This window comes from Octopus sinensis, linkage group LG3 (assembly GCF_006345805.1).
Source record: "Octopus sinensis linkage group LG3, ASM634580v1, whole genome shotgun sequence".
Lineage (NCBI taxonomy): Eukaryota > Metazoa > Mollusca > Cephalopoda > Octopoda > Octopodidae > Octopus > Octopus sinensis.
This window is the reverse complement of record NC_042999.1, coordinates 126,690,136-126,716,642: the sequence shown is the minus strand read 5'-3', so window position 1 is coordinate 126,716,642 and position 26,507 is coordinate 126,690,136. Positions and strand designations below refer to the sequence as shown.

Here is a 26,507-nt window from a genome sequence, read left to right as displayed (position 1 = left end):
CGTTCTATTGGCTAACTTGCATAAGTGGACCAATCAGAGATATTGTTCTAATCATCTTTAGTTGGTTAAAAATGGCGAAGCAAAGTGATGGATCTTCTATTGTGTGGGCTTTTAAAACTAATGTAACTTGTAAAAATGGACTAACTTGGTCCGATGACAATCGGATTGCTATGTGTGCTGATGATGGTGTATTCATAATTGTAAGAATCTTACAATTTTATTCTATTCTTCATATCCAATCGGATGAGATGCCTGTCTTGGTATACTAATTCGTCTGTGAATATATATTATTTTTATATGCTAGTTTAAAATACCTGTTTTTTTTCTCTTTCCAAGCTTATAATTTATATTCTTGAAAATATTTAATTACTCAGTATATTTCTATGCTCCTCTTCACGCACAGAATTTTTATTTAATTTCAATAATACCTAAATTTTGCTTTCTAAATATGTCAACTCCCTGTTTATAATGAAAGTTATGTGGAAAAGGCTTGCTATATCCATGATATTTTGTTAGTAATTATAATTATAAAAATTCTAATTTTCATTCATTCCTGAGCATAGAATATCTTGTTCTTTTTTTTGTTTTGTTTTATTTCCAATTGCAAACGTAAAGCATAAAATACTACTTGTGCTTCATTTTATAATCAATATTTCTTATGTTATAGTTTTTAATGTTTCATTTTCTATCTCTGATCCATTATGGCATATAACGAGCAATAATGATATTCTTATAATTTTTATAAAAGCAATAAAGAGTTTTAAAAATAACCTGCTATGAAATATTAATGCAGAAAATGACTCCTCCCACTTTAAGACTGATTAACAAGTGATTCTTTTTATGGCATTGGGCTATTTGAAAGATTTAGGTTCCGCTTTGTTAAATGGCACCGAAAATGGTTTTTCATAATTAAATATTCCAGTTGTATTACACAACATATGTTTAAATCCAATTTTTTTCCCGTTCAGATGATTTCTCTTGTCTTTCTTACCACTGCTTAATGATACCACACTTGCTTGTTGACTACACAGCTTTACTGTCTGGATTTGCAATGTAGTTTATATTGTAAATAGCAATATATATTTTTTTTTTGGGGGGGGGGTTCTTAAAAGGAAAATGCAATGTCTTTCTCTAGAATGTTAGCATTCAACGTAAATTGTTTTGGTTAATATTAACCATTGTTTTTCCAAACATGATGACACACGAAAGGCTTTAATTTTGTTGAGTGAACCCCAACTTTGAAGAGAATGAGTTGGATTTTAATTTGTTTATATATTTTATTCTTTTACTTATTTGACTGCGGCCATGCAAGAGCACCGCCTTTTAGTCGAACAAATCGACCCCAGGACTTATTCTTTGTAAGCTTAGTACTTATTTTAATGCATTCTTTTGCCGAACCACTAACCTACGGGGACGTAAACATACCAACATCGGTGTCAAGCGATGGTGGAGGGTGGGAGACAAACACAGACACACACATCCGCTTCTTTCAGTTTCCGTCTACCAAATCCACTCACAAGGCATTGGCTGGCCCGAGGCTATAGTAGAAAACACTTAGCAAAGGTGTCACACGCCGTGGGACTGAACCCGGAACCATGTGGTTGGGAAGCAAGCTTCTTACCACACAGCCAGTATTTATCGATTGTCACATTTTAAAAATACATACGACTGCTTTTGAAGGGAAACAACTCGTAAGTCTATTATTGCAATAAGTTTAAATTTGTTTAGGTGTTGATACGTTCTGGGAATGCATGAAACATTAACAAGTGAATGGAATCCGTATTTTGTAGTTAGTGTTTTGGTACATCAACCTACCATACTAACTGTGTTTGGTAGCGCAAGTGTTCCACAGCCAAGTGGGTGACTGAAACCATCCTCTTTGTTATATCCCTCCGCATTACAGTTCGGGCAAAAAACACAATGCATAGAGAAAATCCTACCCCTCCTAACTGGATAGCTTTTACTAAACACTGTTAACTCCTGCAGGACCACCATCTGAAACTCAGATAAAGCATCTGTGCATCACATAACCCACAAGAACTCACACTTTCTAAACTGCAGCTAATCCCTTTAGCCATTTGCCAAATGGATTCTTTCAGTTTTACAGAATCCTCACTCTCTCCATTTCTCAACTATATTGACTCTACAAAAGAACTCAACAGAAAAACCTACACATTTGTCGTCTTCTTTGCATCCAACTCCACATTACATACCCTAGGTAAAGCTCCAAAACTAGCCTCACTCCACCAGAATCACTACCACATACATTTGCACAAATGTCAAAGCACCTATAATTACTTCAAACCAACAAGATCACAGGTCCTGACAGTATCTTGTCAGTTAACTTTGAACCATGAATACCAGAGTTAGCCCTTACTTTCACTAAACTCTCTCTCTCTGTCTCTCTATCCATTCATCCATCCATCCATATATATATATATATATATATATATATATATATATATATATGTGTGTGTGTGTGTGTGTGTATTTGATTGATTGATTGATCATTCTTTGGAAACATTACTACAGTGTGTCATATCTCCAGTAAATGCAATCCGTCAACATATTTCATTTCCATGTCCTAGATTTCAGGATAACTTCCTCCCTTTCTCCCTCTACTCACAAAACCCTTTATCTAACTAAACCATTAAAAAAGTTATTGCAGTAAAAAACTGTGTGAAGTCAAGATGGATTTGTCATCAGTCTAGAGATATGGTTCAAATGCTTGCAACAGAATGGACTCTGCTAAAGGCACTCAAAGACCAGAAGGTCATGTTAAAGCAAGTGATGAATTAAAAAGTATAGGCTGACAGGCTTCTGCAATTGTAATCCACACAATTTCACTCATAAGACAATGTAACAAGATAGTTACCCAAAGTACTGCACAGTGGGAGTGAACATAGAACCCCACAATAGCAAAACAAACTATTTAACCACAGCTATACTTATATATGTAATTATATTTTCAATATCTCTAACTTTTGCAGTATTCCATTCTCTTGGTCTCACTAACTACATTCTTCTGTCATATGAACTTATTCAATTTATTTATCTCTTCTCTTGTTAAGCATATCATCTCACTTTATAGATCATGTACTATTTTCCCAACCCTTGCAAGAATTTCACATCTTTACAACTGTGTACATTTTTACCCCAACTGTTCACTTGCAAAGAACCAAATTACACATTAACTATACTTATCTCACCATTTTTTTCCTTCTGGTTGATTGACAAAAAATTGTTTCAGGGATTGTATCTCATGATTTATAAATAAAATATTCTGTAAACGTTACAATAAAATCTATGCTTTGTTTTCTATGAAAGGAACTAACTACCAACTTCCATCTTTTGCGAGGAACACTTCTCGCAAGGAGAACTATGATTTCACCTCATTCAGACATCTTTTACAGTACAGAAATTTTTAATCTTGAAGAACTTGAAAACAGACTACCTCGAGGTGAATACATTAGTTTTGATCTTCTATTCCAAAATTTACCAATTTTCTATGCATTTGATTGTGTCTTTATTTTAGTTGGTTAATTGGACTTAAATATTGCAACTTTTCTATTGACTTCATTTAAATATGATAAATGAATGAATAAATAGATTATAGTTTATTCAACTGTTATGTACTTAGTCGTGCCTCATAAATGTGTTTATTCAGGTTGTAAGCATGTTATTTCAGGATGACTTGGGAAATAGTCACCGTAAGTATCCTGCTTTTTAGAATATGTACACATACCTCTGTGTGTCATAAGAAGCAACTAAAATAGTTAGCATCAGGAGAGGCATCTGGCCATCCAGCCAATGCCAGCATGGAAATAATGGTAATGGCTGAGGATTGATAAGAAAGTTTCCATAACAAAATGGAAGTTTTCCTCCATCTTGCTATGGAACAGCTTACATATATGAAAGTAGTCTGCAGTTTTTGATATTGTATAGTGTCATGAGCAAGTTAGCTTTGTGGAGCTTCTGACTTGACAAAAAAAAACAATACATTCCATCTGTAGCACATTCAAGAAATCCTCACTGAACAAAATATTGGTTTAAAATTTTGGCACAAGGCCAGCAATTTCAGAGCAACTGGTACTTATTTTATCAACCCTAAAAGGATGAAAGGCAAATCTGACCTAGGTGGACTTGAATTCAGAAGGTAAAGGCAGATGAAATGCCACTAAGCATTTTGTCTGATCTAATGATTCTGCCTTAATGAACAAAATAGTACCTTCAGTATTGTTTTGCATAGTTCGTAATTTAGTAAATGATGGCTCATGGATGTTATCAAAAGCAATGAAGTAAGAGTTAATTGCCTGTTTTAATATTACCAGATTATCACTTGCAATATAAATATCTATATATAGTGTCTTTTGTTTGTCTTGTATTAAAAATAAATCTCTTCATGATGGTGATAATATTTTTCGTTTCAGAGGAATTCAACTCCATCCTTATTGACAGAACAATTAGCCCCACAGTCCAATATTCCATTCCTCCTCAAGGTTATAAGTCTGCAAACTGGTCTCCAAAAGGGGCAGATGATGTTGGCAGGTAAAAGCTTGTCCTAATACTTTAGATCTTCACATTATATATAAGCATAAGGATAATTGTTTACACATGTAGTTTATTTCACCACCCTACATTTTTGAAGTCTGTGGATTTATCAATAGATATTACTGAAGTGTTGGGTATAATATGTCTCTGACATCAATGACTGAACAATATAATTGTGCAACTTACTGCATTCCTATTTTTTTACATTGATTTCTGACAATGCATTTTAACTTATCGTGAATATTATTTTCTCTACTTCTGTAGATGTGTCCTTGCATGCCTGGCCATTGATCACCGACTCACCATCTGTCGGGAAGATAGATACAGAAGTGTGTGGATTAAAGTAAGTACATGTTTTGTTCATTACAATTAATATCTATTAAATGTGATGGGCAAGCTACTTAGTTACTCACAAAAAGTGTTGAGATATTGTAATTTGCTTATGTTAAATATGTCTGTTGTCAGCAAACTAAATCCACAAAAGTGTTATAATAACTAAAGTATAAAAGCATGCATAATTAAAGTGAAGATTTAATAACAGGATATTCTTGCTGATAATAACCAGTCAGTCAGTGAATTAACATATAAAACAAGATAGTATGAACTTTATTTCAAGTGTATTGTCTTGATTTTTCTTTTAAATTTCCACATAAGTTCTAATTTCAACTTTCAGGTCATCGACTGCTCCAAAGTGTATGAAGACATTTGGAAAAAGAATAACAGCAGTTATTTAAAAGGACAGGAGATAAACTTTGAGTACCTGAAGACAATCTCCTATGCACTAGCAGCAGTTGGTAAGCTTTTAGTCACTCATTTTAGTTTCATCTTTGTTTTGATTTTTTTTGCTTATTTTAATTTTTTGATGCGAACCTTTATAAGACTACTTTCAGTTCCATGACACAAAACACTTTGTTTTAAAGGGTTCATATTTCATGTGAAAATGTTCATGCTTGAACAGAGATGTGTAGATTTGTGCTGCATCCAAGAAGTAAATTGGAGAGGTGGTTCTGCTAGGTTCCTCACAGGCAAAAAACATAGGTGTAAGATTTTCTGGGCAAGGAACACTGACGGGGTTGGGGGTGTGGGTATACTTCTTGCGGAGAAATGGGTTAAGGTAATCAAGGTACTCAGAGTCTGCAATAGAATACTTAAAATTAGATTAGTGCTGCATCATGGGTTAGCAACCATTATCTCGGCCTATGCCCCTCAGCCGGGGCTACCTGATGGACAGAAAGACCGATTTCATGACACCCACTTGCAGACTACCGCATTGACGAATGACAGGGACCTTCTCTTTGTGACTGGTGACTTCAATGGGCATGTTGGACAACATGCAGGTTTCCATGGCATACATGGAGGCTATGGTTTTAGTTCTCACAATGAGGAGGGAACCAGGCTGTTGGAGTTCTTCAATGCAAATGATCTTATGGTTTGTAACACTAACTTCAGGAAACCTGTCAGTTACCTATTCACCTACGGGAAAGATGGCTACTTATAAATGCCAAAACCTTCCCAGATGAAGAATGCACCTCACAACATAGATTAGTAGTTAGGATCATGGCTAAATGGATGCCCAGAAGACTACTAGCATGGAGGAGAAGGGTTTGGAAGCTTAAGGATCCAACAAATGGACAGAGATTCAGAGACATATTACTCAAAGCTTTTGACGAAATAGAGAGCAATATAGCATCACATGATGTGAAAGACAACTGGAGGTTTCTACAGGACAACCTGTTGAGGGCCACTGACCAGATCTGTGGATGGTGCAAAGTCCCCTCTCAACCCAAGGTAATGTGGTGGTAGAACAATGTAGTTGACAGGGCCATTAGGGAGAAGAGACAGGTGTGGAAGGACTGGAAGAATGGTGGTAGCAGGGAATTGTATCAGACTGCCAGAAAGGAAGCTAGGAGACAGGTTTATTTAGCCAGAAGGAAGCAGATAAGAAAAAATTTGTCAATGTTTTGCATCGTGAGGACCAGTGACTTGAGGTGTTTCGTGTTACAAGACAGTGTATGAGAGAGAATCATGATATCATAGGAGAGGAATGTTTCTGCATGGATGATGGCTCGCTCGCATTTAGTGATGCTGCAAGGAGAGAGACTTGGAGACGCCACTATGAAAGGTTACTAAATGAAGAGAATGAATGGGAGAAAGAGAGTTTGCCGAATGTTGACCCAACAGAGGGACCAGCTATCCGAATAGATAAAGCAATTAAAGGTATGAAGACAGGGAAAGCCCTCGGCCCATCAGCAATCACCACAGAGATGCTTAAAATATCTGGTGGTGTCGGCTATAGTCTAGTCACCCGTATAGTCAACCAGGTGATACATGAAGGAGTCATACCCAATGACTGAGCATGGCCGATGCCAGTACCACCTAACTGGCCCTTGTGCCAGTGGCACGTAAAAGCACCCACTACTCTCTCAGAGTGGTTGGTGTTAGGAAGGGCATCCAGCTGTAGAAACTTTGCCAGATCAGACTGGAGACTGAGGCAGCCTTCTGGCTCGCCAGCCCTTCGTCAAACTGTCCAACCCATGCCAGCATGGAAAGCGAACATTAAATGATGATGATTTTGCTGCGATTATTGATGACAAAATAATGAAGTTACATATTTGTCTAAATCCCTAACAATTTTTACTTATTTTCAAAATTATTAGAAGCACTTAAACAGTATTTTTCATCAGAAATATAGTCACAAAAGAATTAATCATCTGTTTGAAGACATTTTAGAAATAAGTTATTTTTAAGAATGAAACAAGAAAATAAGATCCACCAGCTCTCTCTTATCAAATCAAATATTTTGTGAATGTCTAAATAATATTCAGGCCTTTCAAGTAGATTTTTAGTCTTAATGTTGTTGCATTTATTTCCTAATATTAATTTGAAGCATTTCAAAATGACAAAATTTTTCCTATATTTGTTTAATAGATTTATTTATAACTAGAAGAAATTTCACTTTTACCTCTTGCTTAGCTGCCAGAAGGGCAATTTTTGAAAGTTTATTGCTCTCATGCTCATATGGGGAAATTGATTTATTTACTATATTAAATTCTTGGCTGAAATTAGTAGAAAAATAAAGTAATTTCACTGTTATATATTTTATCATGTTGTAATTTACTATGTTATGCATCAAACCTAATATACTTGATTGTTTTCTAATTAGCTATGGCCTGGTCTAACACATATGAGACATTCCCTGCTATAATACACCCAGATGATCGGAATCTGCTGATGCAAAGTTCCACTGAAAAATCCAAATATTCCATATTTGCCTCAGCAATGAAAAACGGGGATGTTGTCTTTTGGAAGGTCCACTTTCCTATAATATGCAGGTAAATTAAACTGACTTGACTTTTTCCATTTCCATTTATTATTACTACCTAAACTGTGTATATGTTTAACCTTTTAGCATTCAGATTATTCTGTGAAATGTAATGCTTATTTATTCACAATGCTTTGAATTAATCATGCTTTATCTTGTAACCTTGAGATTTCATTGATGTGATTGTTTATGTTCAAAACGACATTCTAAGGTAGGTGTGAGATGCCAGATCTGGTCAGTTTGAACAGAGAACAAGTAGAATATTTTGGCTGGGTGTAGGCAGTTTAAATGCTAAAGGGTTAATGTTGCTTTTAGCTTTTAAAACTTTTTCTTTCCATATTAATGTGATGAAATGATTATTACAAAACTGGCTGTGTGGTTAAGAAGTTAAGCTTTGCAAACCTCATAGTTCTGGTTTCAATCCCTCTGCATGGTGTTGTGGCTAAGTGTTTTTCTACCAGAGCCTTAAGTTGACCAAAGCCTGGTGAGTGAAATTTAGGAAACAAACTATGCAATGGCTGTTGAATATGTGTCAGCAAAGAATGGCCAATAAGTCACTACAGCAAAAAAAATTACCTTACAGTATTTATTTCCAAGTTACATGCTTTTACATAAGATGGACTTAGCCATTCAATAGATAAAATAAGAAGCAGACAGAGTACTGGGGTTAACGTGATTGGCTAAAATACTTGATGATTACCATCAAATAGACTAAAACTAGTAAAGGAATATATTGTTGGAACAATTGCTTTATAGTTGGATGCTCCTCTTTTAGAGCATACCATATTGCATCACTGCCTCTCTCAAGTTGAGCTACATTTTAGAATGAAGCTAGAGGAGAAATGATGAATATATTTTGTATTAGATTGATGCTGGTATTACTATCAGCAAGGCAAAACGTCCGTCTTGGATCTTTAATCCATCAAGCAAGATGTAACTGATTATACAGGTTTTCAAAGAATGGGAAATACCTGTGAAATGTATAATTATTGAAAAATCAAACCTGCTTACATACCTATATTCATCATCATCATCATAATCATGCTAAGGGTTGGATGGCTTGACAGGAACTAGCAAGGCCAGAGATTGCACCAGGTTCCAGTCTATTTTGGCTTGGTTTCTTCCAAATGCCAACCACTTTACAGTGTACAGGGTGCTTTTCACGTGGCACCATCACCTGTGCTTTTTTACATGGTACTATCACCAGTGCTTTTTACGCAGCACCATCACCTGTGCTTTCTGACATGGTACCAGCACCAGTGCATTTTATATGGCACCATCATCAGTGCATTTTACAGGGCACTATTACCAGTGCTTTTCACGTAGTACCAGCACCAGTGCCTTTCACATGGTACCAGCACTAGTGCTTTTCACGTGGTACCAGCACTAGTGCTTTTTAATTGGCACCTTGGTTATTTGATATATAATCTCAGCTGCAACAAGCTAGTATAGAAGATGCTATGCACACACAGACACCCACACCAATTTACTAATGTAATAATTGATTTTTTTAATATTTCGTTAAATTTGTTAAATTATTTATACTTTCATTATTTTACCATTTTCTTATTTCAGTGGGGACTGTGTATATTTGACCACAGCTTCTATACATGACAGCATTCCTACTTCCATGTCATGGTGCCCTTCTCAAGAAGGTAATCTAGAACTATTGTTGTTGATGTTGTATAGACCTAGGTCAGCCCTAATTAAGCCAACCTATGATCAAAGTTTTTCCACCTCCTTAATATATGTTTGGGACTACACTGTCTTGTGAATTTTTCTTTTTGTAAGACAGTAGGGCATGATATGAAGGAGATTTTGACTGCTATTTCTAGCAGGTCGAGCACTAATGCAGAGTCTAAAACTCCTTCATCCCTCTGTGGTGTAGAAACCATTTTTTAATTGTTTATACTCATGCAATTTGTTTTGCAGCTGTTTATTCATTGGAGGTTTACTTCATCTTATTAACCAGTTTCGTTAACTTATTCAGCCCTTTATCACTTGGATGTCCTTGAAATTTTACAATCCAGCTGTCTCTCAACCTTTCCTCATCATGCAATCTGACATAGTTGTATGTAGATCTCTTTTCCCTTTTTTCCACTAAATAGCCACATGAAGGATATCTTATTTCTTTATACTGTGGCTTGACATAACCATTATCACCTTCTGGTAATGTCAATCTTTCTTAACTGCTTCTACTTTTCTGTACACATCATTATGACACATGTGAATCCATAGCATCTTACATAATCAGGGTTGTTTAAACACTAATGCATTCCTTTTAGTTATTCATTGTAAAGCAATACAGAACACAGCAGAGCAGCATGCATATTATCCAATGTGTTCTTTTCACTAAGACAGCATTGTCTGCTTTGAGGGAGATTTGGCAACTAATTCTAGCAGTCAAGTGACCATTTGGAAGCTGGCTTGTGACATCATTGATTTGTTTGAAAGTTAGAGTGTATATAACATATGTAGAGGAAATAATTACTAAAGCGTACATAGGTAAGATGTCAGTCTTGCTGTTGTTGTTGCTTATACATTTGATTTTTGTATTTGAAGGTTGTTGTTTGCTGATTGCATTGACCATTATTTTAATAATTTCAGATATGATATTAGCTGTGGGCTATTCTGATGGAATGATAAAAGTGATTCGTTTCAACTTGACATGTGGCATTGTGTCTGACAGCGAAGATGTCTGGGCTGATCCTGATTTAATATCTGTAAATGCTCTCAGTTGGCAATGCCTCGACATCCATCAGGTTAGAATGTGATCTTATAATAAATTTTAGTCTTACATCAATTTACATTTATTTCTTGAATAAACTGCGCTATGACTCCAGGTTTGTGAGCTGGATTTCTGACCACAGAATTTGGAGATCATCACTATAGCTATTGTGGCATACTTTGAGCAAGGCATATAACTCTATTTCAGTTTGCTTTACTTAACAAAAATTGATTTTACCTTACTTGACAGTTGACTGGTTAGTAGTAGCAATGGCATTCAACTGTGAAAAAATTTTTTTTTTTAATTGCTCAAACAAAAGCCATCCAATCCATGCGAGTATGGTAAAAAAAAAGAATATATGTAAAATAACTACAATAAAAAAAATGTAGAAAAATGATATTGTATTTGGAATAGAGAACTAAAATCTTCTCACTAACACTTGTAGATAGAATCTAGGAAATGTTTAAAGAAAAACATTTATTCACTATCCCTTATGTAACATTTTTCTTTCTTCTGTTCCTTCCAAATTTTTTGGCTTTATCTCTTCTGCTTTTATGTTTCATCCTACTTTCAGAATCTGTTTTTCTCAGCTCAGCATGAGAGCCACACTATATCAAAACAGCATGAACTTAGTACTTCATATTTGTTCATTTAACCTTTAACCTTTACCAAGCTTATTTCATATTTCACCCTAGCTTCTCATCTTTCAGGACACTTTTCTCACAAATGGAAATATCTCTACCTTAACTAATTAAAAAAACAAAAATGCATTAAAGTACATTAAATTAATTTTTGACAAGTGTAAAGAATTATGCATTAAAACATTATTGATGCATAACTGCATACAGGTTAAGGTTATTGTTGTAGTCTATCATTTCATAGAATCAGCATCTAACCATGGATGTATTTCACACTTCAGAAGTCATTTACTATTGGAGTAGTTTATTCAACCTTTATAAAGAATGTCAAGCTATATTGCACTATGGACCAGTACACATAAGCATGATATTTTCAATCTCAAATAATTCTGATGTTATTAAGTAGCATATGACAATTATAAAATACCCAGTACCACAACTATCATAAATAGTTAAGCATTTGTTCCACTTTAGATAGATTTAACCTAACATTGTCTCTCTATCGCAGCTGATTCCTAACTAATTTCCATTTTAGCTCAAAACATTTTAATGCTATTTTCCTTACTGACCTTGTTTTTCCTGTGTTCTACATTGTGCTTTTAACATTGTTCATATAACCACCCCTTTGTAGTAAAAGAGAATGACTTTGTTATCAATAAGGTCTATAATTCTCAATATTTCTTGAGATCATTTAACCATTTTAAGTGTCATTAACTGTACAGAATTTGTTACTATAGTTAGTTTTACCATACAATATTCGAAATAACACAACAGGTACAGTACCATAATATTGGTAATATATATATATAATTTCCTTTTATGTGTTTCTAACCATATATGTTTTTATTTTCCTTACAGGATCAATGGCTTTTGTTTGCCTCAAAAGATCTTTTTATAATGGCTTTTGTGTTAGACAGAGCTAAATTAACTTGTACTCAAATGGTACACATCAGAGGACAGTACAACCTTTCCTGTACAGGTAAAATATATTTGTACATATATACATATTAAACTACTTGATGAAAATCATCATCATCATCATTGCTTTTTTATGAAGTGAAATTTTGTATATATTAATTATAAGCTTTTGCTTTAAATTTCAGTGAAAGATAAATTAGGGTCATAAAGAACTGTGAGGTTAAGAAGATCACCTCAAAATTAATCAAATGTTTTATACCTGAGCCAAGGGCTTTGTGCAGTTTGTAAACTGAAATTATGCAAAATGCTGTGTGTGTGTTTGTGTGCATGTATCATGGTGAATGATATATATCCATTGGTTAGAAAATTAATATATGTTTGTTGAGCCAAAATACCTTGTGAAATTTATCCCACTAAATTGGTACTTAAGTTCTTGTTACTCTTAACATTGAAAATGCAATGAACCAATGATTGGCCCATTAAAAACCAATGACACAGTTTATTGCAAAATGTGATATAAATTTCTTTCTGAAATTAAAAGAAATTAAATATATCATCTTCCGTCTACAAATTATCTTTCTTTTCCAGATGACTTTGTCATTTTACGAGTTTACTAATTTTTAGTAAATCTTTACAAGTTTACTAATTTTCTCCCATATACTTGGGTTTATTTCCATTTAAAATTTCATTGTTAATAAGGTTTTAATTATTTTTACTAATTTTCTTTCAGGTATGTCCTCGCGTAGTGGTACATTGGTTCTCTCGGCTTCTGATGAAAAGGTTCAACTTATAAAAGCTACAATGAAGGAAGAAGGTAAATGATGACACTTATTCTCAATAGTGGTTAGATAATATCAGGACAGTTATGTTACTAACACTAAGTATTTGCATTGATTTGTGCCACATTCCTGGCAGTGAGGTCTGTTAATTTTCTCTAAGCTTTCTTTTTCCTATAATATAGCTTATAAGAGTAAAAGCACTTTATTTTCTATTGCCAAAATATGAATAAGATTTTATAAGTAGATGATAACAATCAACTGAGGGAGTAGGGTCTAATTACCTACAATTTAAATCAAAGACCCCTTTTTTTAATCCTCAATTTTAGCCATTTCATTTCTTCTGCTACTCAATCTTATTTCTCTTTACTTATAAAGCATACATCAAATAATACATGCAGTCCTTCATAAGAATTTGTTTCTCTCTTATATATTCTCACCAAACAAGACATTCCTAACTCAGTAATACCTGTATTAACCATTTATGTGTCACACCAACCTGTCTGATTAAAAAAAAGCCCTTGCCAGCTAATGGGAAGAAACAACCCTCATTTTTCTGAGACAGAGCAACTAAAACAACAGAACAGAGCAAGCTACTACTGTCATCTGATATATAATTATGTAATATATAATCTGTTGTTAGGTAAATTGGAAACTGCATGAAGATAGTTTTGATGGCATGTAAATTACCTTTGATGATTAGTTTGATACTTCATAATCTGGAATTGATAAAATACATTCCAATAATATGAAGGGGTGCTGAAAAGTTCTTGGCTTTGGGTAAAAGAAAATACAGGAGGATCAGTTAATTATGATTTTAGTCAACATATTCCCCTCTCGGATTCACACACTTATTTCAGCAGTCCTTCAGTTTTTGTAAGCCCTGTAAAAGAACTTGGAAAGCTGGTCTTCCAACCAGGCCTTTTGTGATACCCTTAAACCCAGGAACTTTTCAGTATCCCCATGTATACTGATTTGATTCAATCTTTAATTTTTTTACAGTCATTCATCCATGCTTGTATAGCTGTCAACTTTGTCTTTCATTCCTTCAGGGTTGATAAAATAAAGTACCACTCACATAATGTGACCAATGTAATTGACTTGCCACCCACCTCCTCTAAATTTCTGTTCTTAAACCATGCAACTGGGCCAGTGTCCCATTCAGAAAGAGTGTTGTAGTCTTGGTCATTTGTATGCCATGGAAAATGGGTAACTAGCCTTATGAATCCTAGGGATCAAAAAAAGAAAATAGAGGCAATGAGTTGGGTTTTTTTAAGCAGTTATTTACTTTATCACAATTAGAAATTCTGTACAAATTCTCATATGAGAAGATAATTTTATAAATATTCAAGACACATGTTTCACAATAAGCATTTCCTTCGAAGAATCTAGCTCAAGTTGCCAAACAATACAAATGATATCATATTTAAAAATTAATTGAAAATGTTTAAGTAACATCGTAATATAATAAGCTTTCAGTGTAATTCAGACTGCATCATGGTCCTAGCAGACAAAATGGAAAAGGTGTTGCCCTGGAGGATAGTGAGGGACATATGCTAGAACATCCACTCTTGACTCACAGGGCTCACCCTTGCAGACAGCCATCTCTGCTCCAATAGCAGTGAGCAGGGATGTGATAAAGCAATGAGTTAATAAGTTAAACCAAGCTTATGTTCCAAACTGCAGTTCTCTCCAGCAGTTTGTATATCATTTTATTGCCAATTACTTAACCATAGAGTAGGAGTTGAACCACTTTTTTTCTTCTCATACAAGTTAGGTAGATTGTTTAAGGGTGCAACTCTAGTAAGATCTTAACTTATGACCATATACTCAATAGTCCAGCATTTTGACCCCTCAACTAATGTACCTCTTATTTACTTATATAAAATTAGTGTTTATAACAAGATTGTACAATCAATCACTATTTATATTATCAACTACCTATAAAACAGAATATGTGATTAGTTAATACCCTAAGAATGAAATCATTAATATTTCAATAGATCAAGGCAGCCAGAATCATTAGCACGCCAGGCAGAATGCTTAGTGACATTTTGTCCATCTTTACCTTCAGAGTTCAAATTCCCCAAGGGTCGACTTTGCTTTTCATCCTTCAAAGGTCAATAAAATAAGTACCAGTTGAGCACTGGGGTCAATGTAATTGAGTAGATCTTCTATCATAATTGCTGCTCTTGTGCCAAAATTTGAAATCAATATTTCAATTGATCATGTCAAAATTTTAATGTTTGTTATGATTAATCTTAAAAATAATCTTCAGTTTCTGATTTTGTACTCATTCATTTTCTTTTACCCTATTTCCAGAGTTAAAGTTGGATAGTAAATTATTTCCTATAACTATCGACTGCCCCGTTTTTGCTTTACAATACATCGGTGTAGCTCTCTCACCAAATGCTTCATTGTTAGCTGTTGTCGCATGCCCTGCTTGCCCTTTTGATCAGAAGCAATTGAAGGAACCTTTGATGGTGAGCTAAGATATTGTCATCTTTTATTATATGTCATTTTCCAGACTTTCAGCATACCCCTTAGCCTAATTGTCATTTATTCATATCTAATAGTAAACAGTAAGATCTACCTTATACGTGGAGAAATACAAAAAATTGAGTGGATTACATCTTCATACACATGTAAAGAAACAAAAAACATACTCTTACAATTACAACATGATACACATATTTGTATTTTTCTATAGTTTTATATATATATATATGTGTGCACACACACACATTCACTATTACTATTTTGTACATTTACATGGAATACTCTTAAAATTAGATCAGTTATTGGAGGTAAGCACACATGCACACATATCTTACATTGTAATGTTACTGTGCAAAAGTAGTTCAAGTTTTGCTTCTATGACATTATATTACTTTTTATACAACCTTCCCCTGCACTCTTTCTTTTCTCTCTCTCTCTCATTTTTTTCTCTGTCTATAAGTCTAGGAGCTTTTGCTTATGTAAGAAATAACTATTTTTTGTCTCTGTTTATTTTTATAGCTGTGTGTCAGCCGTCTGAGCTTGTGGCCAGAATACCCTGATATTCTGCAGCTCTCTGAACATAGTAAGTAGTTTTTTGATTTGTATTGATCATGACTAAATGTGAGAGTAAATATACATCATTGGTGTGAAATAATACATGCTTGAATATATAATGAGTAGAAATCTTAATACAGTTATTGTTTTATGTTCCTTTTTTATCCACATTTATCTGCTTTCTTTAGTTGAATGATTAACTATGTACAGTAAAATATATTTTTTACACCAGTTCAAATAAATCAATTTATATTTTTGCAAGTATCCAATTTTAATGTTTGGAAAAGTATGTAACATGAAAAATAAAGTAAATGATGAATTTTAAAATAAATTTTGACTAAAGGGTGTGCTGAAAAGTTCCTGGGTTTAAGGGTATTGCAAAAGGCCTGACTGGAGGCCCAACCTTCTGAGTTCTTTTACAGGGCTTACAAAAACTGAAAGACCACTGCAATAAGTGTGTTCAATAAAATTATAATTAACTGATCCTCTTGATGTCCAGGTCACAAAAACAAAGTTTGAAGGGAATAGTAGTCACTTCCTTTGATTTCTTGACAGAAACAAATAAGAAATAATATTTATTGACTAAAGATAAAAAAAAAATTAGAATTTGTGAGACAGTGTTATCAAACTGTTTTGATGGAAAGAAGGAGAATGAGCAGAAATGGTCAAAGTGAGTGGCTAAATGAAAGTAAAAATTTTCAAAATGTAATAGCAAAACCTGAACTGTCGAAAATATTTCTCTTCATTAAATTGTTAACTATATTGCAGCTCACATTTACTTTTTACAATGCTTGTTTCTTAGCCAAATTACAGACTTTTATTTCTATTCAAAGATTAAAGAGAATGAATATTTATATGTTCCTTCTATTACCATGATGATGAGACTGCCTTTTAAAAGATATTGAGATATGAACCTTTGAGTAATTATCTAAGTGGTCAATCAATCCACTTGAAATAGAAGCCAAACCTCACTCAAATCACATGCTGCCATCTTAAAAAAAGGTTGGATAATGTAATCCAGGGTACATTTTCCCTGAAAAAAAGGGGATTGTCATAATTTTAATGTTTTTGATTGTAGGTTTGCTTAATCAGAGTTGACTTGGGGCTAAACAACTACTAGATAATGTGGTGTTATGGATGACTTATAGTCATGCACAATGAAGAGTAAGTGAAGCATGGGTTGATTTCTAGTTTATTCTAATATTCATTATAGTTGTTTGGCTCCTCACTTGTATATTACTTAGCATTTCATCCCATGTTCTCCATGAAAATAACTTATCAAAAGTTGTTTCTCTGTATTATTGTTTACTAATTGTTCTTGTCTGTTTCAGGGGGAATTCGAGATATCCATGATGTACTGCTTCTTTATCTATGGGGTTTGATGAATGACAAACCTCTGATAGCTCCATCTGTGTTGCACCTTCTCACAGATATGGACTCCTGGCCTGGTCTCTCTCTCACTCAACTACGAATGATCAGGTATTTATGTTATTCTAAATGTTTTACATTATTTCTGAGTTCATCATTCATCATTTTAAATTCAGGTTTTGTCCCCATTAACAGGGGTGGCCAGATCTACCTCAATGCCATAGCAACTGCCCTCACACCATCTCGCCATCTTGCCCAGTTTTGGGTGTCCTCCCTTCTCAAGCCAACCCTCCCAATCTCTTCCTCCACCTGTCCCCCGGTATACCTCGCTTTCACTGTCTATTTACCTCAAACTCTAGCACCCTCTTCAGAACATGCTCCTCATCCCTCCTCAACACACTCCATTTGCCCTTGCCAGCCATTCTATTGATTCCTCCAACCCCAGCATCCCCATCAAGTCCTCAGTCCTCCTCTTATCAAACAGCCTCATGCCACACATTTCTCCCACCATTGCTCTCTGTCCTTCTCAAAATTGCCATCTCTCTCTCCCTCAAACACCATGTCTCACTCCCATACAGCATTGCAGCTCTCACACAACTCCTTTAGACCTTTCCTTTCATCTTCAATGAGAACCTTTTCCCATATAACAACGCTCCACATTTCCTGAACTTCACCCAGCCAAGTCTCACTCTTGCTGTCACAGCTGCTTCACATCCATCACTTACATTCACCCCATCTCCCAAATAACAAAACCCTGTCACTGTCTCCACCTCATCACCTCATCCAGCCTTCCAGCTCCTTTCTCATATCTTCCACAAACAACCTCTCTCACCAGTCTTGGGGTCACCTTCATTTTCATACATCTACCATGAATCCATTTCTCACATCATTAGAAATTTATTAAAACAAAGAATAATTTTTTTTTTCTTTTTTAAATTCAATGATTGATTAATTCATTTTTAGATGCCTTTTATCACTGGATAAAAATACACGCAAACTTATAATCATGGGGGAACATAGCTTTGACCTTGTAAGTATTTTTTACTTCCTTCTTTGACTTTGTTAATTTAATAAAAATGACATTTTTTAATGCAGGTGAAATGGCCTAGCAGTTAAAGAATTGCAATATCTCATATAGTTACTTCAAATTTGTTTCAGTTTTAATGTTGTGTTGTCACTGCTTCAATTGAAGTTCATTGTTGCAATTTGAGTTGAAGATATTCTGCTATTTTCCTGGATTGTTTCATGTCCACTGTATTTAGATTAGCGGGATAGTTAGGAAGTGTGGGACAATTGCAATCTGGACAAACGTTGGTGATTTCTGGTTCTATTTGACTGCAGTAGCTCTTCAGCATGAACCAGAAACTGTTGTGCAATTGTGCTAGTATTTTTTATGTTTTCAGTGGTAGGCATCCTTCTTTCTTATTGATCATAAGCTGGTCAGGTGATGGATAACCACTTATTAATATTCAAAGCAAGTAACCCTAAAGTGCATTTTCAACTGCTAAGCAGTAAAATTTCTTTGTTGTTGTCTCTTTGCTTTTCATTGTTAACAAATTTCTAGACCATATGAATTTTATTGAATTTTGTGAATATACTTACCTTTCTTTTTTTTGTCTGGATCTGAAAATAATTGGAGTTATGTGGGGTTTCTGTTGTGGTACTGAGCTAGGTATTTGCACACTTAGAAAGTATGAGTACGATTGTACTTTCAGTATTTTTGCTTTGTGATGTAGAGGTCTTCAGTTGCTATTTTGAGGCAACTTGTGACCACTCAAAGAAATCTCTTACTATGATCTCTAAGGCCTTGAATTGTGGTACTTTGAGAATAACAGTTTCTGTGGCCTGCTGTTGTTGCTGTTCTTGCTTTTATTTTCTGTCTTTCAGATTTTGCTAGATAGAAACCTTTTTGTTGTAAAGTGGTCTTTTGCCACTATTGTATCTGTCTTTTGACAATGGTTGTAATGGTGGTAGTAGTGGTGGTGGTGGTGGTGGTGGTGGTAATTATAATAATAACTGTTGTTGTCGTTTCTAGCATGGTCAATCTTCTCAACCATCACTTACATCATCAAGTTCATCATTTGCATCTAACAATAAAGAATCACTGAAGTATCTTCATACTCTGCTCATGTTCAAGTTTATCCAGCCTTATATTGTCAATACTTTGATTCCACGCATCACAGAACTGGATAATTTAGGTAAGTGCTCATAATGAAAGATTCATTGCAGTATTTTATATTTTTTGCTTTTCACAGATGATTTGTATTATTCATATTTGCCTTTTTACATTGAAATGGCTTATGTCAGCACATAACACTATATTAGTTTAATTTTATGTTCTGCAAAATTGATTCTTAGGCAATTTTCTTTTGTTTGTTGACTCAAAATAAGAATTGACTTGGACCAACTCATGTAAGCATTGGAAAGCAGATATAAAACAGTGATACAATGCCTCTGTGTGTGTGTGTGTGTGTATAGTAATAAGAAAAACAGGAAATGTAATTGGCATTTCTAAGCTTTTTATAACATACACATGTTTTATTCAGCCAACTGGCATGCTTCCTTATTATTATAGCAAAAAAATACAATATGATGTTTGTTGCATGTATGTACCCCAGTCATGTGTATTATGCATAAGCATAATAGAGGGTGACAGGATGTCCATTTTCCATACTGGCATGACTTGGCTGGTTTGACAGGAACTAGCAAGTCAGAAGATTGTACCAAGCTCTGCTGTCTGCTTTGGCATGGTTTTACAGAGTGTACTGAGTGCTTTTTACATGACACCAGCAATTATGAAGTCACTGAATAACTTGCAAAATAGGACACTGCAACTGAGTGGGAAGAGTAGTAGCAAGGGACGGAAAAAAGATGTCTTGCAGAAGAAAAGAAACATGGCTGTCTCGGGGGTGAGGGAGAAGACGATGGAAATGTTATGGTGGTGTTGGGGAGACGTACCTTAGTTACAGGTTGGTGTATATAGCAAAGTGGACTGGGGATTGGTGAGGGTAAGTGGGTGGGTGGGTGAGTTCACAAGATTGTGAACAGAGAGTAGGAGATGGAAGGTGGAGGAAAATGCAGCTAGTAGATAGAGGGAGGGGTGTGCTTGAAGGATATATTATGGGAGAAGAGATTCAATAAGGACAAAATGTGTGCCAGTAGGTTTGTGCAGGTGAGTGAGAGATAAAGGGGTGGGAAATACAGTGGGTGATGAGTCCAATTGGGAGAGGTGGAGGTGTTGGAAGATGAGTTATGGGGTAGAGGTTTGTCTGGGGATAGATTGTGTGCAGAGGTGGGTAGGCATGGACATAAAGAACATACCTTTATGATTTTTTTCTCTATCTTTTTCTTTTTAAATATCTTCCACCTTTGATTTCTGTTTATTCTTTTAAAACTTGCACTTTTGCTAACTTAAAGCCATTTCCTTTTTATCTTTTATACAGAATTACGAATTATTTCATCAATCTGCCAATGGTTAAATGCCCGGATGTACCACTTCTCCAGATGGGATTCTATTGCAGCAGCGGTCAAAAAAATGCTCTCTTCCATAGAACATTCAATCATCATATTTGAAGAAGATTGTCCAATTTGTGGAGAACATATCCTTTTTTCTTGTTAAATTAACAGATAAAGTAAAATCATTTTATGTTTTGTCTAGTTTCAGTCATTGGACCACAGTCATGCTGGGGTATTGTGGTAAATGGTTCTATTTAAACAAATCGACTCCAAGGCAATGTGTTTTTTAAAGCCTAGTACCTAGTTTATTGGTCAGCGGTGTCGTTTTATAGTGTGTCCGATAATTTATTTGGCCTCTTCCCTTCAGTCTTGTTTATGCCTCTGATGACTAATTAGTTTATTGGGTATCTTTTGCTGAACCACTAAGTTACAGCAATGTAAATAAACCATAAGTAGTTGTTATGCCTAGCACCTACATAAGTGGCGAGTGAGGTATGATAACTAAAGTAACTTTCTCCATTGATGATAATAATTTATAAATTTTTCCCTAAAAATGGATCATGTAAGCTTTTAACTGTGAAATGATAAAAAAAATTGATAAAGATAAAAGTTATAAATTTACTTTATACATTACAAGTTAATGACTTTCCCTGCCTTATGAAACTTCATTTTATTTTAATAACCATTACTAGTTTTACCCTCTATGATATAATTACTACAATAGGTAAAATATGTTACGTCACCACCCTCTAAAGCCTAATACCCTTTTCTTTGGGGATGGTACTACCCAAGTTGAGGACCTCTGATCTAGAGGCTCCCTCATTAGCTTGAATAGTGTTTTGGGATTACTTGTTATATTTTAACAGGATTGTAATTTATTAGTTTGTTAACCTCATCTTTAGGGAGCACTTTTTTTTTTAATGTTTACATCTACAGTTCAACTGACTTCATCTTTTTTCTGGGTGTATACTTAGTATCAGACTGGATTTGAACTAAGAATCTTTATTTCTAAACTATGGTTAATAATGTTTTTTATCCACTAGGCCACTTGAACATTTTAAAGTTTTACCTATTATATATGCTTAAAAATTGGTAAAAATTCTGTCAAACTTGTTATTTAATGTGGTCTTCAAATATTGTGCAAGTTACATTTGGATGAACTGGGACACATTATCAGTGTTGTATCCTGAGGTCATCAGGTGTTTTGAGCCTTTCAACATCAGACATCTTCACCCAGTGAACCCAACTGAGGATTCATTAGATCTCTCCACTTGCATCCCAGCAGCAGTCCATATATCAGCACTTTTTATCCAAATTACATCTGGTAGTTTTCTCCTCTATGAAGCCCAAGTGGTTGAGAATTGACCCTCTTCTTTGCCCTCTCTATGAAGCCAAATTGGTTGAGGGCTTTGCAAGGTGAACACCCTAAAAAGACTCTGGTGCCCACCTCTATCGGCTTTTGATGGATATTCTTGAATAGTTAGTGGGATTTATTGATATACAATATAATAGCATATGGAAATTGAACAACATCAATATTTGAAACAAATTTTGTTGAAAACGATGTTCAGTATTAAGGTCAAATGTGGACTTGGCTTTCATTTTGAAATGTTGAATTGCTCCTTAACTATTTTACTTCTTGAAGATGTGGATGTTATGTCAGTAGCTTGTTCTGGAAACCATACATTTGGTAAGAGTTTTCTCTCTTTAATTTCTATATCATGTACAGAGTTTCAAATGATGGTGATGGACCTCTTCATTTGGAAATGAAGCTTCAATGAAAATTTCATTTGAAAATGAAGTTGTTCAATCGACTGAATTCATGTGTAAGTGGGCAGAACATTACACTGACATGTGTATGTTCAACATATTTCCCAGACTGATTGGGAAGTCTGTAAGCAAATGCCCAAATATTTCTGGTGCTTACTCACAAAGCCAACCCACCAACTGGCTGGAAAAAATGCAATGGCTGTTGAAGTCCTTTGAACTCAGCATATATATATATATATCATGGACTTTCCTGTCATTAGACAATATATAAGGGTTCAGCAATTTCTTGTCAAATAACCACACATGATTTGTTTATAATGATCACACGTTTGTGTACATGTAAGCTTACTCCTTCCATCAAATCAACATTATTTGTACAGGTGCACCATGTACCACATGACAGTTGATGAAATGAAGTGTTTTGCTCAAGAACACAAAGCAATGCCTGGTCTGGGAATTGAACCCACGATTTTGTAATCATGAGTGCAACACCTTAACCACTAAGCCTGCACTTTCATATATATATATATATATATATATATATATTAATCAATAATTGTGAGTCTGACAAAATATATTCTGTCAGAGTTATGGATTAAAATTTTGACTTTCAAACTTCTTACTTTGAGTTCTTGATTCTAAATAGTCTGACAGTGCTTCTTTTAACCTGCTACTTTCTTATATATATAGAGAGAGATACACACACACTCATACATTTCAGTATCACTGCTAAAAGCAGGCAGCACTAAACTAAAGTTAATCAGTTTATTCTGGTTTTTTTGAAAATATCTTGTTCAACTATTACAGGTCGATGCTGTAAATCCTTACTTCCCTGTAAGGAGATTCCTTACCGAAGATGTTCTCTCTGTAGTAGTGTTGCTATGCCGATAAGTGTAACTACTGGTAAGTATATATTTATCCTTCTAAGTACTTTTTCAGTTTCAGTCTTTCTCGTCATCTTTATGCTTTTAGATTTCAGAAGTTACATGTATTTTATTATTGAATACAGTGTGTCTTGTCCTCAGTTTTTTTTTTTGTTTTTTTTTTAGTTTGACATTTTGAACCAAATTGTTTCATAATAAGTTTACTAAGGTCACAGAATAAACTCACTACACACTAACAAGATAACTATAGCCACTGCTACTTCACTTTGCAAAAATAGAGAATAAAGAATAAAAATTTTAAAAACATCGGTTGTAAAATAATTACACCAATAATTATTGCAAATGTGAATTTAGCCAATCATCATGTCTATTCTAGTATACAAAGGAAAGTGTAAATAACATTAAGCAAAAAAATGTTATGATATGCTATACATTCCTGCTATATTTGGTTCGTAAATTGTAATGTTTCAACAAATCAGCTAGCTTTAAAAAAAAAATGTCCAGTTATTTCTAAGCTAAAATTGTCTTTTTTCTTTTCTTTTTCACCACCAGATGCAGCTGGTCTATGTACAACTGAACCCCATAGTTGTACTTTTTGTGAAGATTCCCTTTGTGGATCAAGATATTTAGTTTAATTCAGTCACTTCTCCACCATCTGAATTCATTATCATTTAGTAATCTCAGAATATTCAATCACTGTAATTCAGTATTTCAGTGCTTTAGGACTTAAAATAAAGTCATTTTGTACTTTTTGCCATATTGAACTCTCGCCTCTCTGTTTATTATACCACTTGAATTGTTATACCACTTGATCAAAGAACCAGCAATTAAGCTTCTACTTAAATTACTGTATTTTCTGGGATGCAGTCAAATTTTTCAGTCCAAATTTTGCAGCCAAAAATGGTAGGTTAACTTATACACCAAGATGATTTTGGAGGACCAAAAATTCTATGTGAAATGTAGCAGGATTTGGAAATATAGTGACAATGTTTGAATATTTACACTATGTACAATGTCAGCTTGTATACTGGAAAATATGGTTATGTGACCAATGATTTTCTTTCATGAATCCCTTGCAAGTACAAACTCTCCATGTTCAAAACTTCAGTACCAATTGATGCATACCAAGAAGATAAATTAAGTTCCAGAAATGGTCAGTTAATACAAAGTGAACAGATTTTGTGGATACATATCAACATTTATTGCCCACTTTCCATGCTTGCATGGGCCAGATGAAATTTGTTGAGGCAAATATTTTATGGCCCTTCATGTCACTAACTCTCATCTGTTTCCAAGCAAGATATTTTCCCATAGCTAGACATGTTTTTCACAGAATATTGGAAACAAATATTGCTTGTATATTATGATGCTTATTTACAACCATCACATGATGTCTAGACAAGGAAGCACACACACACGTGCACAAAACAGGCTTCTTTCAGCTTCCGTCTATAAAATCCATTCACAAGGTTTTCGTCTGCTTGAAGCTACAGTAGAATACACTTGCCCAAGGTGTTGTGTAATGGAACTGAACTTAAGACCACATGATTGGAAAACAAGCTTCTTAACCACGCAGCCTACTTCTGCAGATAATTTGTTCAACAAAATTAAACTCCTGCTCATTTATAACTCTAATGTTCATCATAGTCATTCATTAAAAAACATGATGATGAAGAAAGCAGCAACAACTTAAGAGTAGTAGAGGAGATGCTGAAAGTATAAGGCTGAGTTAACAAAACACTTGTTATTTGCTTGTAAAGTATATATTTACATGAACTTTGGTGAATTGTCATATCTTTAAATTCTCAGTAGAAAAAGTTTGCTCATTAATACCATTGCTACGAAAGCTAACACATTCATTTCTCCATTATGTCCATCTTCGTTTTTTTTCCATACATATTAAATCTATTTTACAAAATTCTTTCAAACCCTTTTCATACTTAAAATTGTAAACTGTAAAATATGTCTTTATTACAAACAAAATAATTGGTCCTAATAACATTTCAGCAATTGCACTTATACATTACTGAGGTCATTCTTGTCTTTATTATCAGCATCATTGTTCTAATGTTCACTTTTCCATGCTTGCATAGGTCAGAAGGAATTTGTTGAGGCAGATTTTTCTATGGCAAGATGCCCTTCCTATCATCAACCCTCACGAGGAACTTCACTTATATGACAGTGACACTCATAACTATCCCATGATGTCAAGACAAGGAGACTCATTCACTCACTCACTCACTATCTCACACACACACACAGATTTCTTCCAATTTCCATGTAAGAAATCCACTCTCACGGCTTTGGTTGGCACATTTACATAGATATATCAGTATAGAAATTAGGTTTGCACATGAGCAAAGTGTGTAATATCAGATGAAATTCAATCATGAATATGTTGAGAAAGAGATACCCAAGGTGCCATACTGTGATACTGAACCTGAAACTATGTGATTGGGAAGTGAACTTCTTAACCACACAGCCATACCTGCACCTACTACAGACCATGCCTGCATTAAACCTAATTTTTTTTCTTTCACCATGAACCTACCTAAGAATACCACAACTGTGAAAATATTTGAATTAACTTCCATTCTTATAGACATATTGAAATATGATTATTTACAACTTCCTCACATGGTAATTTGATTTGAAACCATGTCCAATATCCAGTACCACATTGGGTATTTTCAAATCACTTCCACAACCTTTTTCTTCCTATAAAATCAATTATCTCTTTGCTAATATTTTTAGCTGCATATATTTATGTCATCAATTTGTAGCTTAGCTAACTCCTATCCAAACCAAACATCTAATACCACAAATGACATCTTACACATTCAGCAATAATGACATAGCATTTTGGTAACAACAGCAACAATCTCAAATATTGATTTCAAATTTTGGCACAGGGTCAGCAAGTTTGGGTGAGGAGGAGGAAGGAGTTGATTACATTGACTCCAATGCTCAACTGATACTTATTTTATCTACCCTGAAAGGATGAAAAAAATCAAGTTGACGTTGGTGGAATTTGAACTCAGA

The 26,507-nt window shown here is 34.5% G+C and overlaps 1 protein-coding gene across 1 annotated transcript; it reads left to right on the top strand.

Annotated features, from left to right (window-relative positions):
* Window positions 1-45: 45 nt before the first annotated feature.
* LOC115209658 (general transcription factor 3C polypeptide 4) lies at window positions 46-24,229 on the top strand. The gene is made up of 19 exons (XM_029778126.2): window positions 46-200; window positions 3,328-3,460; window positions 4,431-4,548; window positions 4,816-4,894; window positions 5,225-5,345; window positions 7,715-7,883; window positions 9,449-9,528; window positions 10,481-10,635; window positions 12,098-12,218; window positions 12,888-12,971; window positions 15,256-15,416; window positions 15,952-16,015; window positions 17,319-17,466; window positions 18,319-18,385; window positions 19,391-19,553; window positions 20,799-20,954; window positions 22,448-22,501; window positions 23,389-23,484; window positions 24,018-24,229. Exons 1-19 carry the CDS (start codon window positions 72-74, stop codon window positions 24,098-24,100), a joined length of 2,181 nt encoding a protein of 726 aa, XP_029633986.1. The 5' UTR covers window positions 46-71; the 3' UTR covers window positions 24,101-24,229.
* The last annotated feature ends 2,278 nt before the right edge of the window (window positions 24,230-26,507 follow it).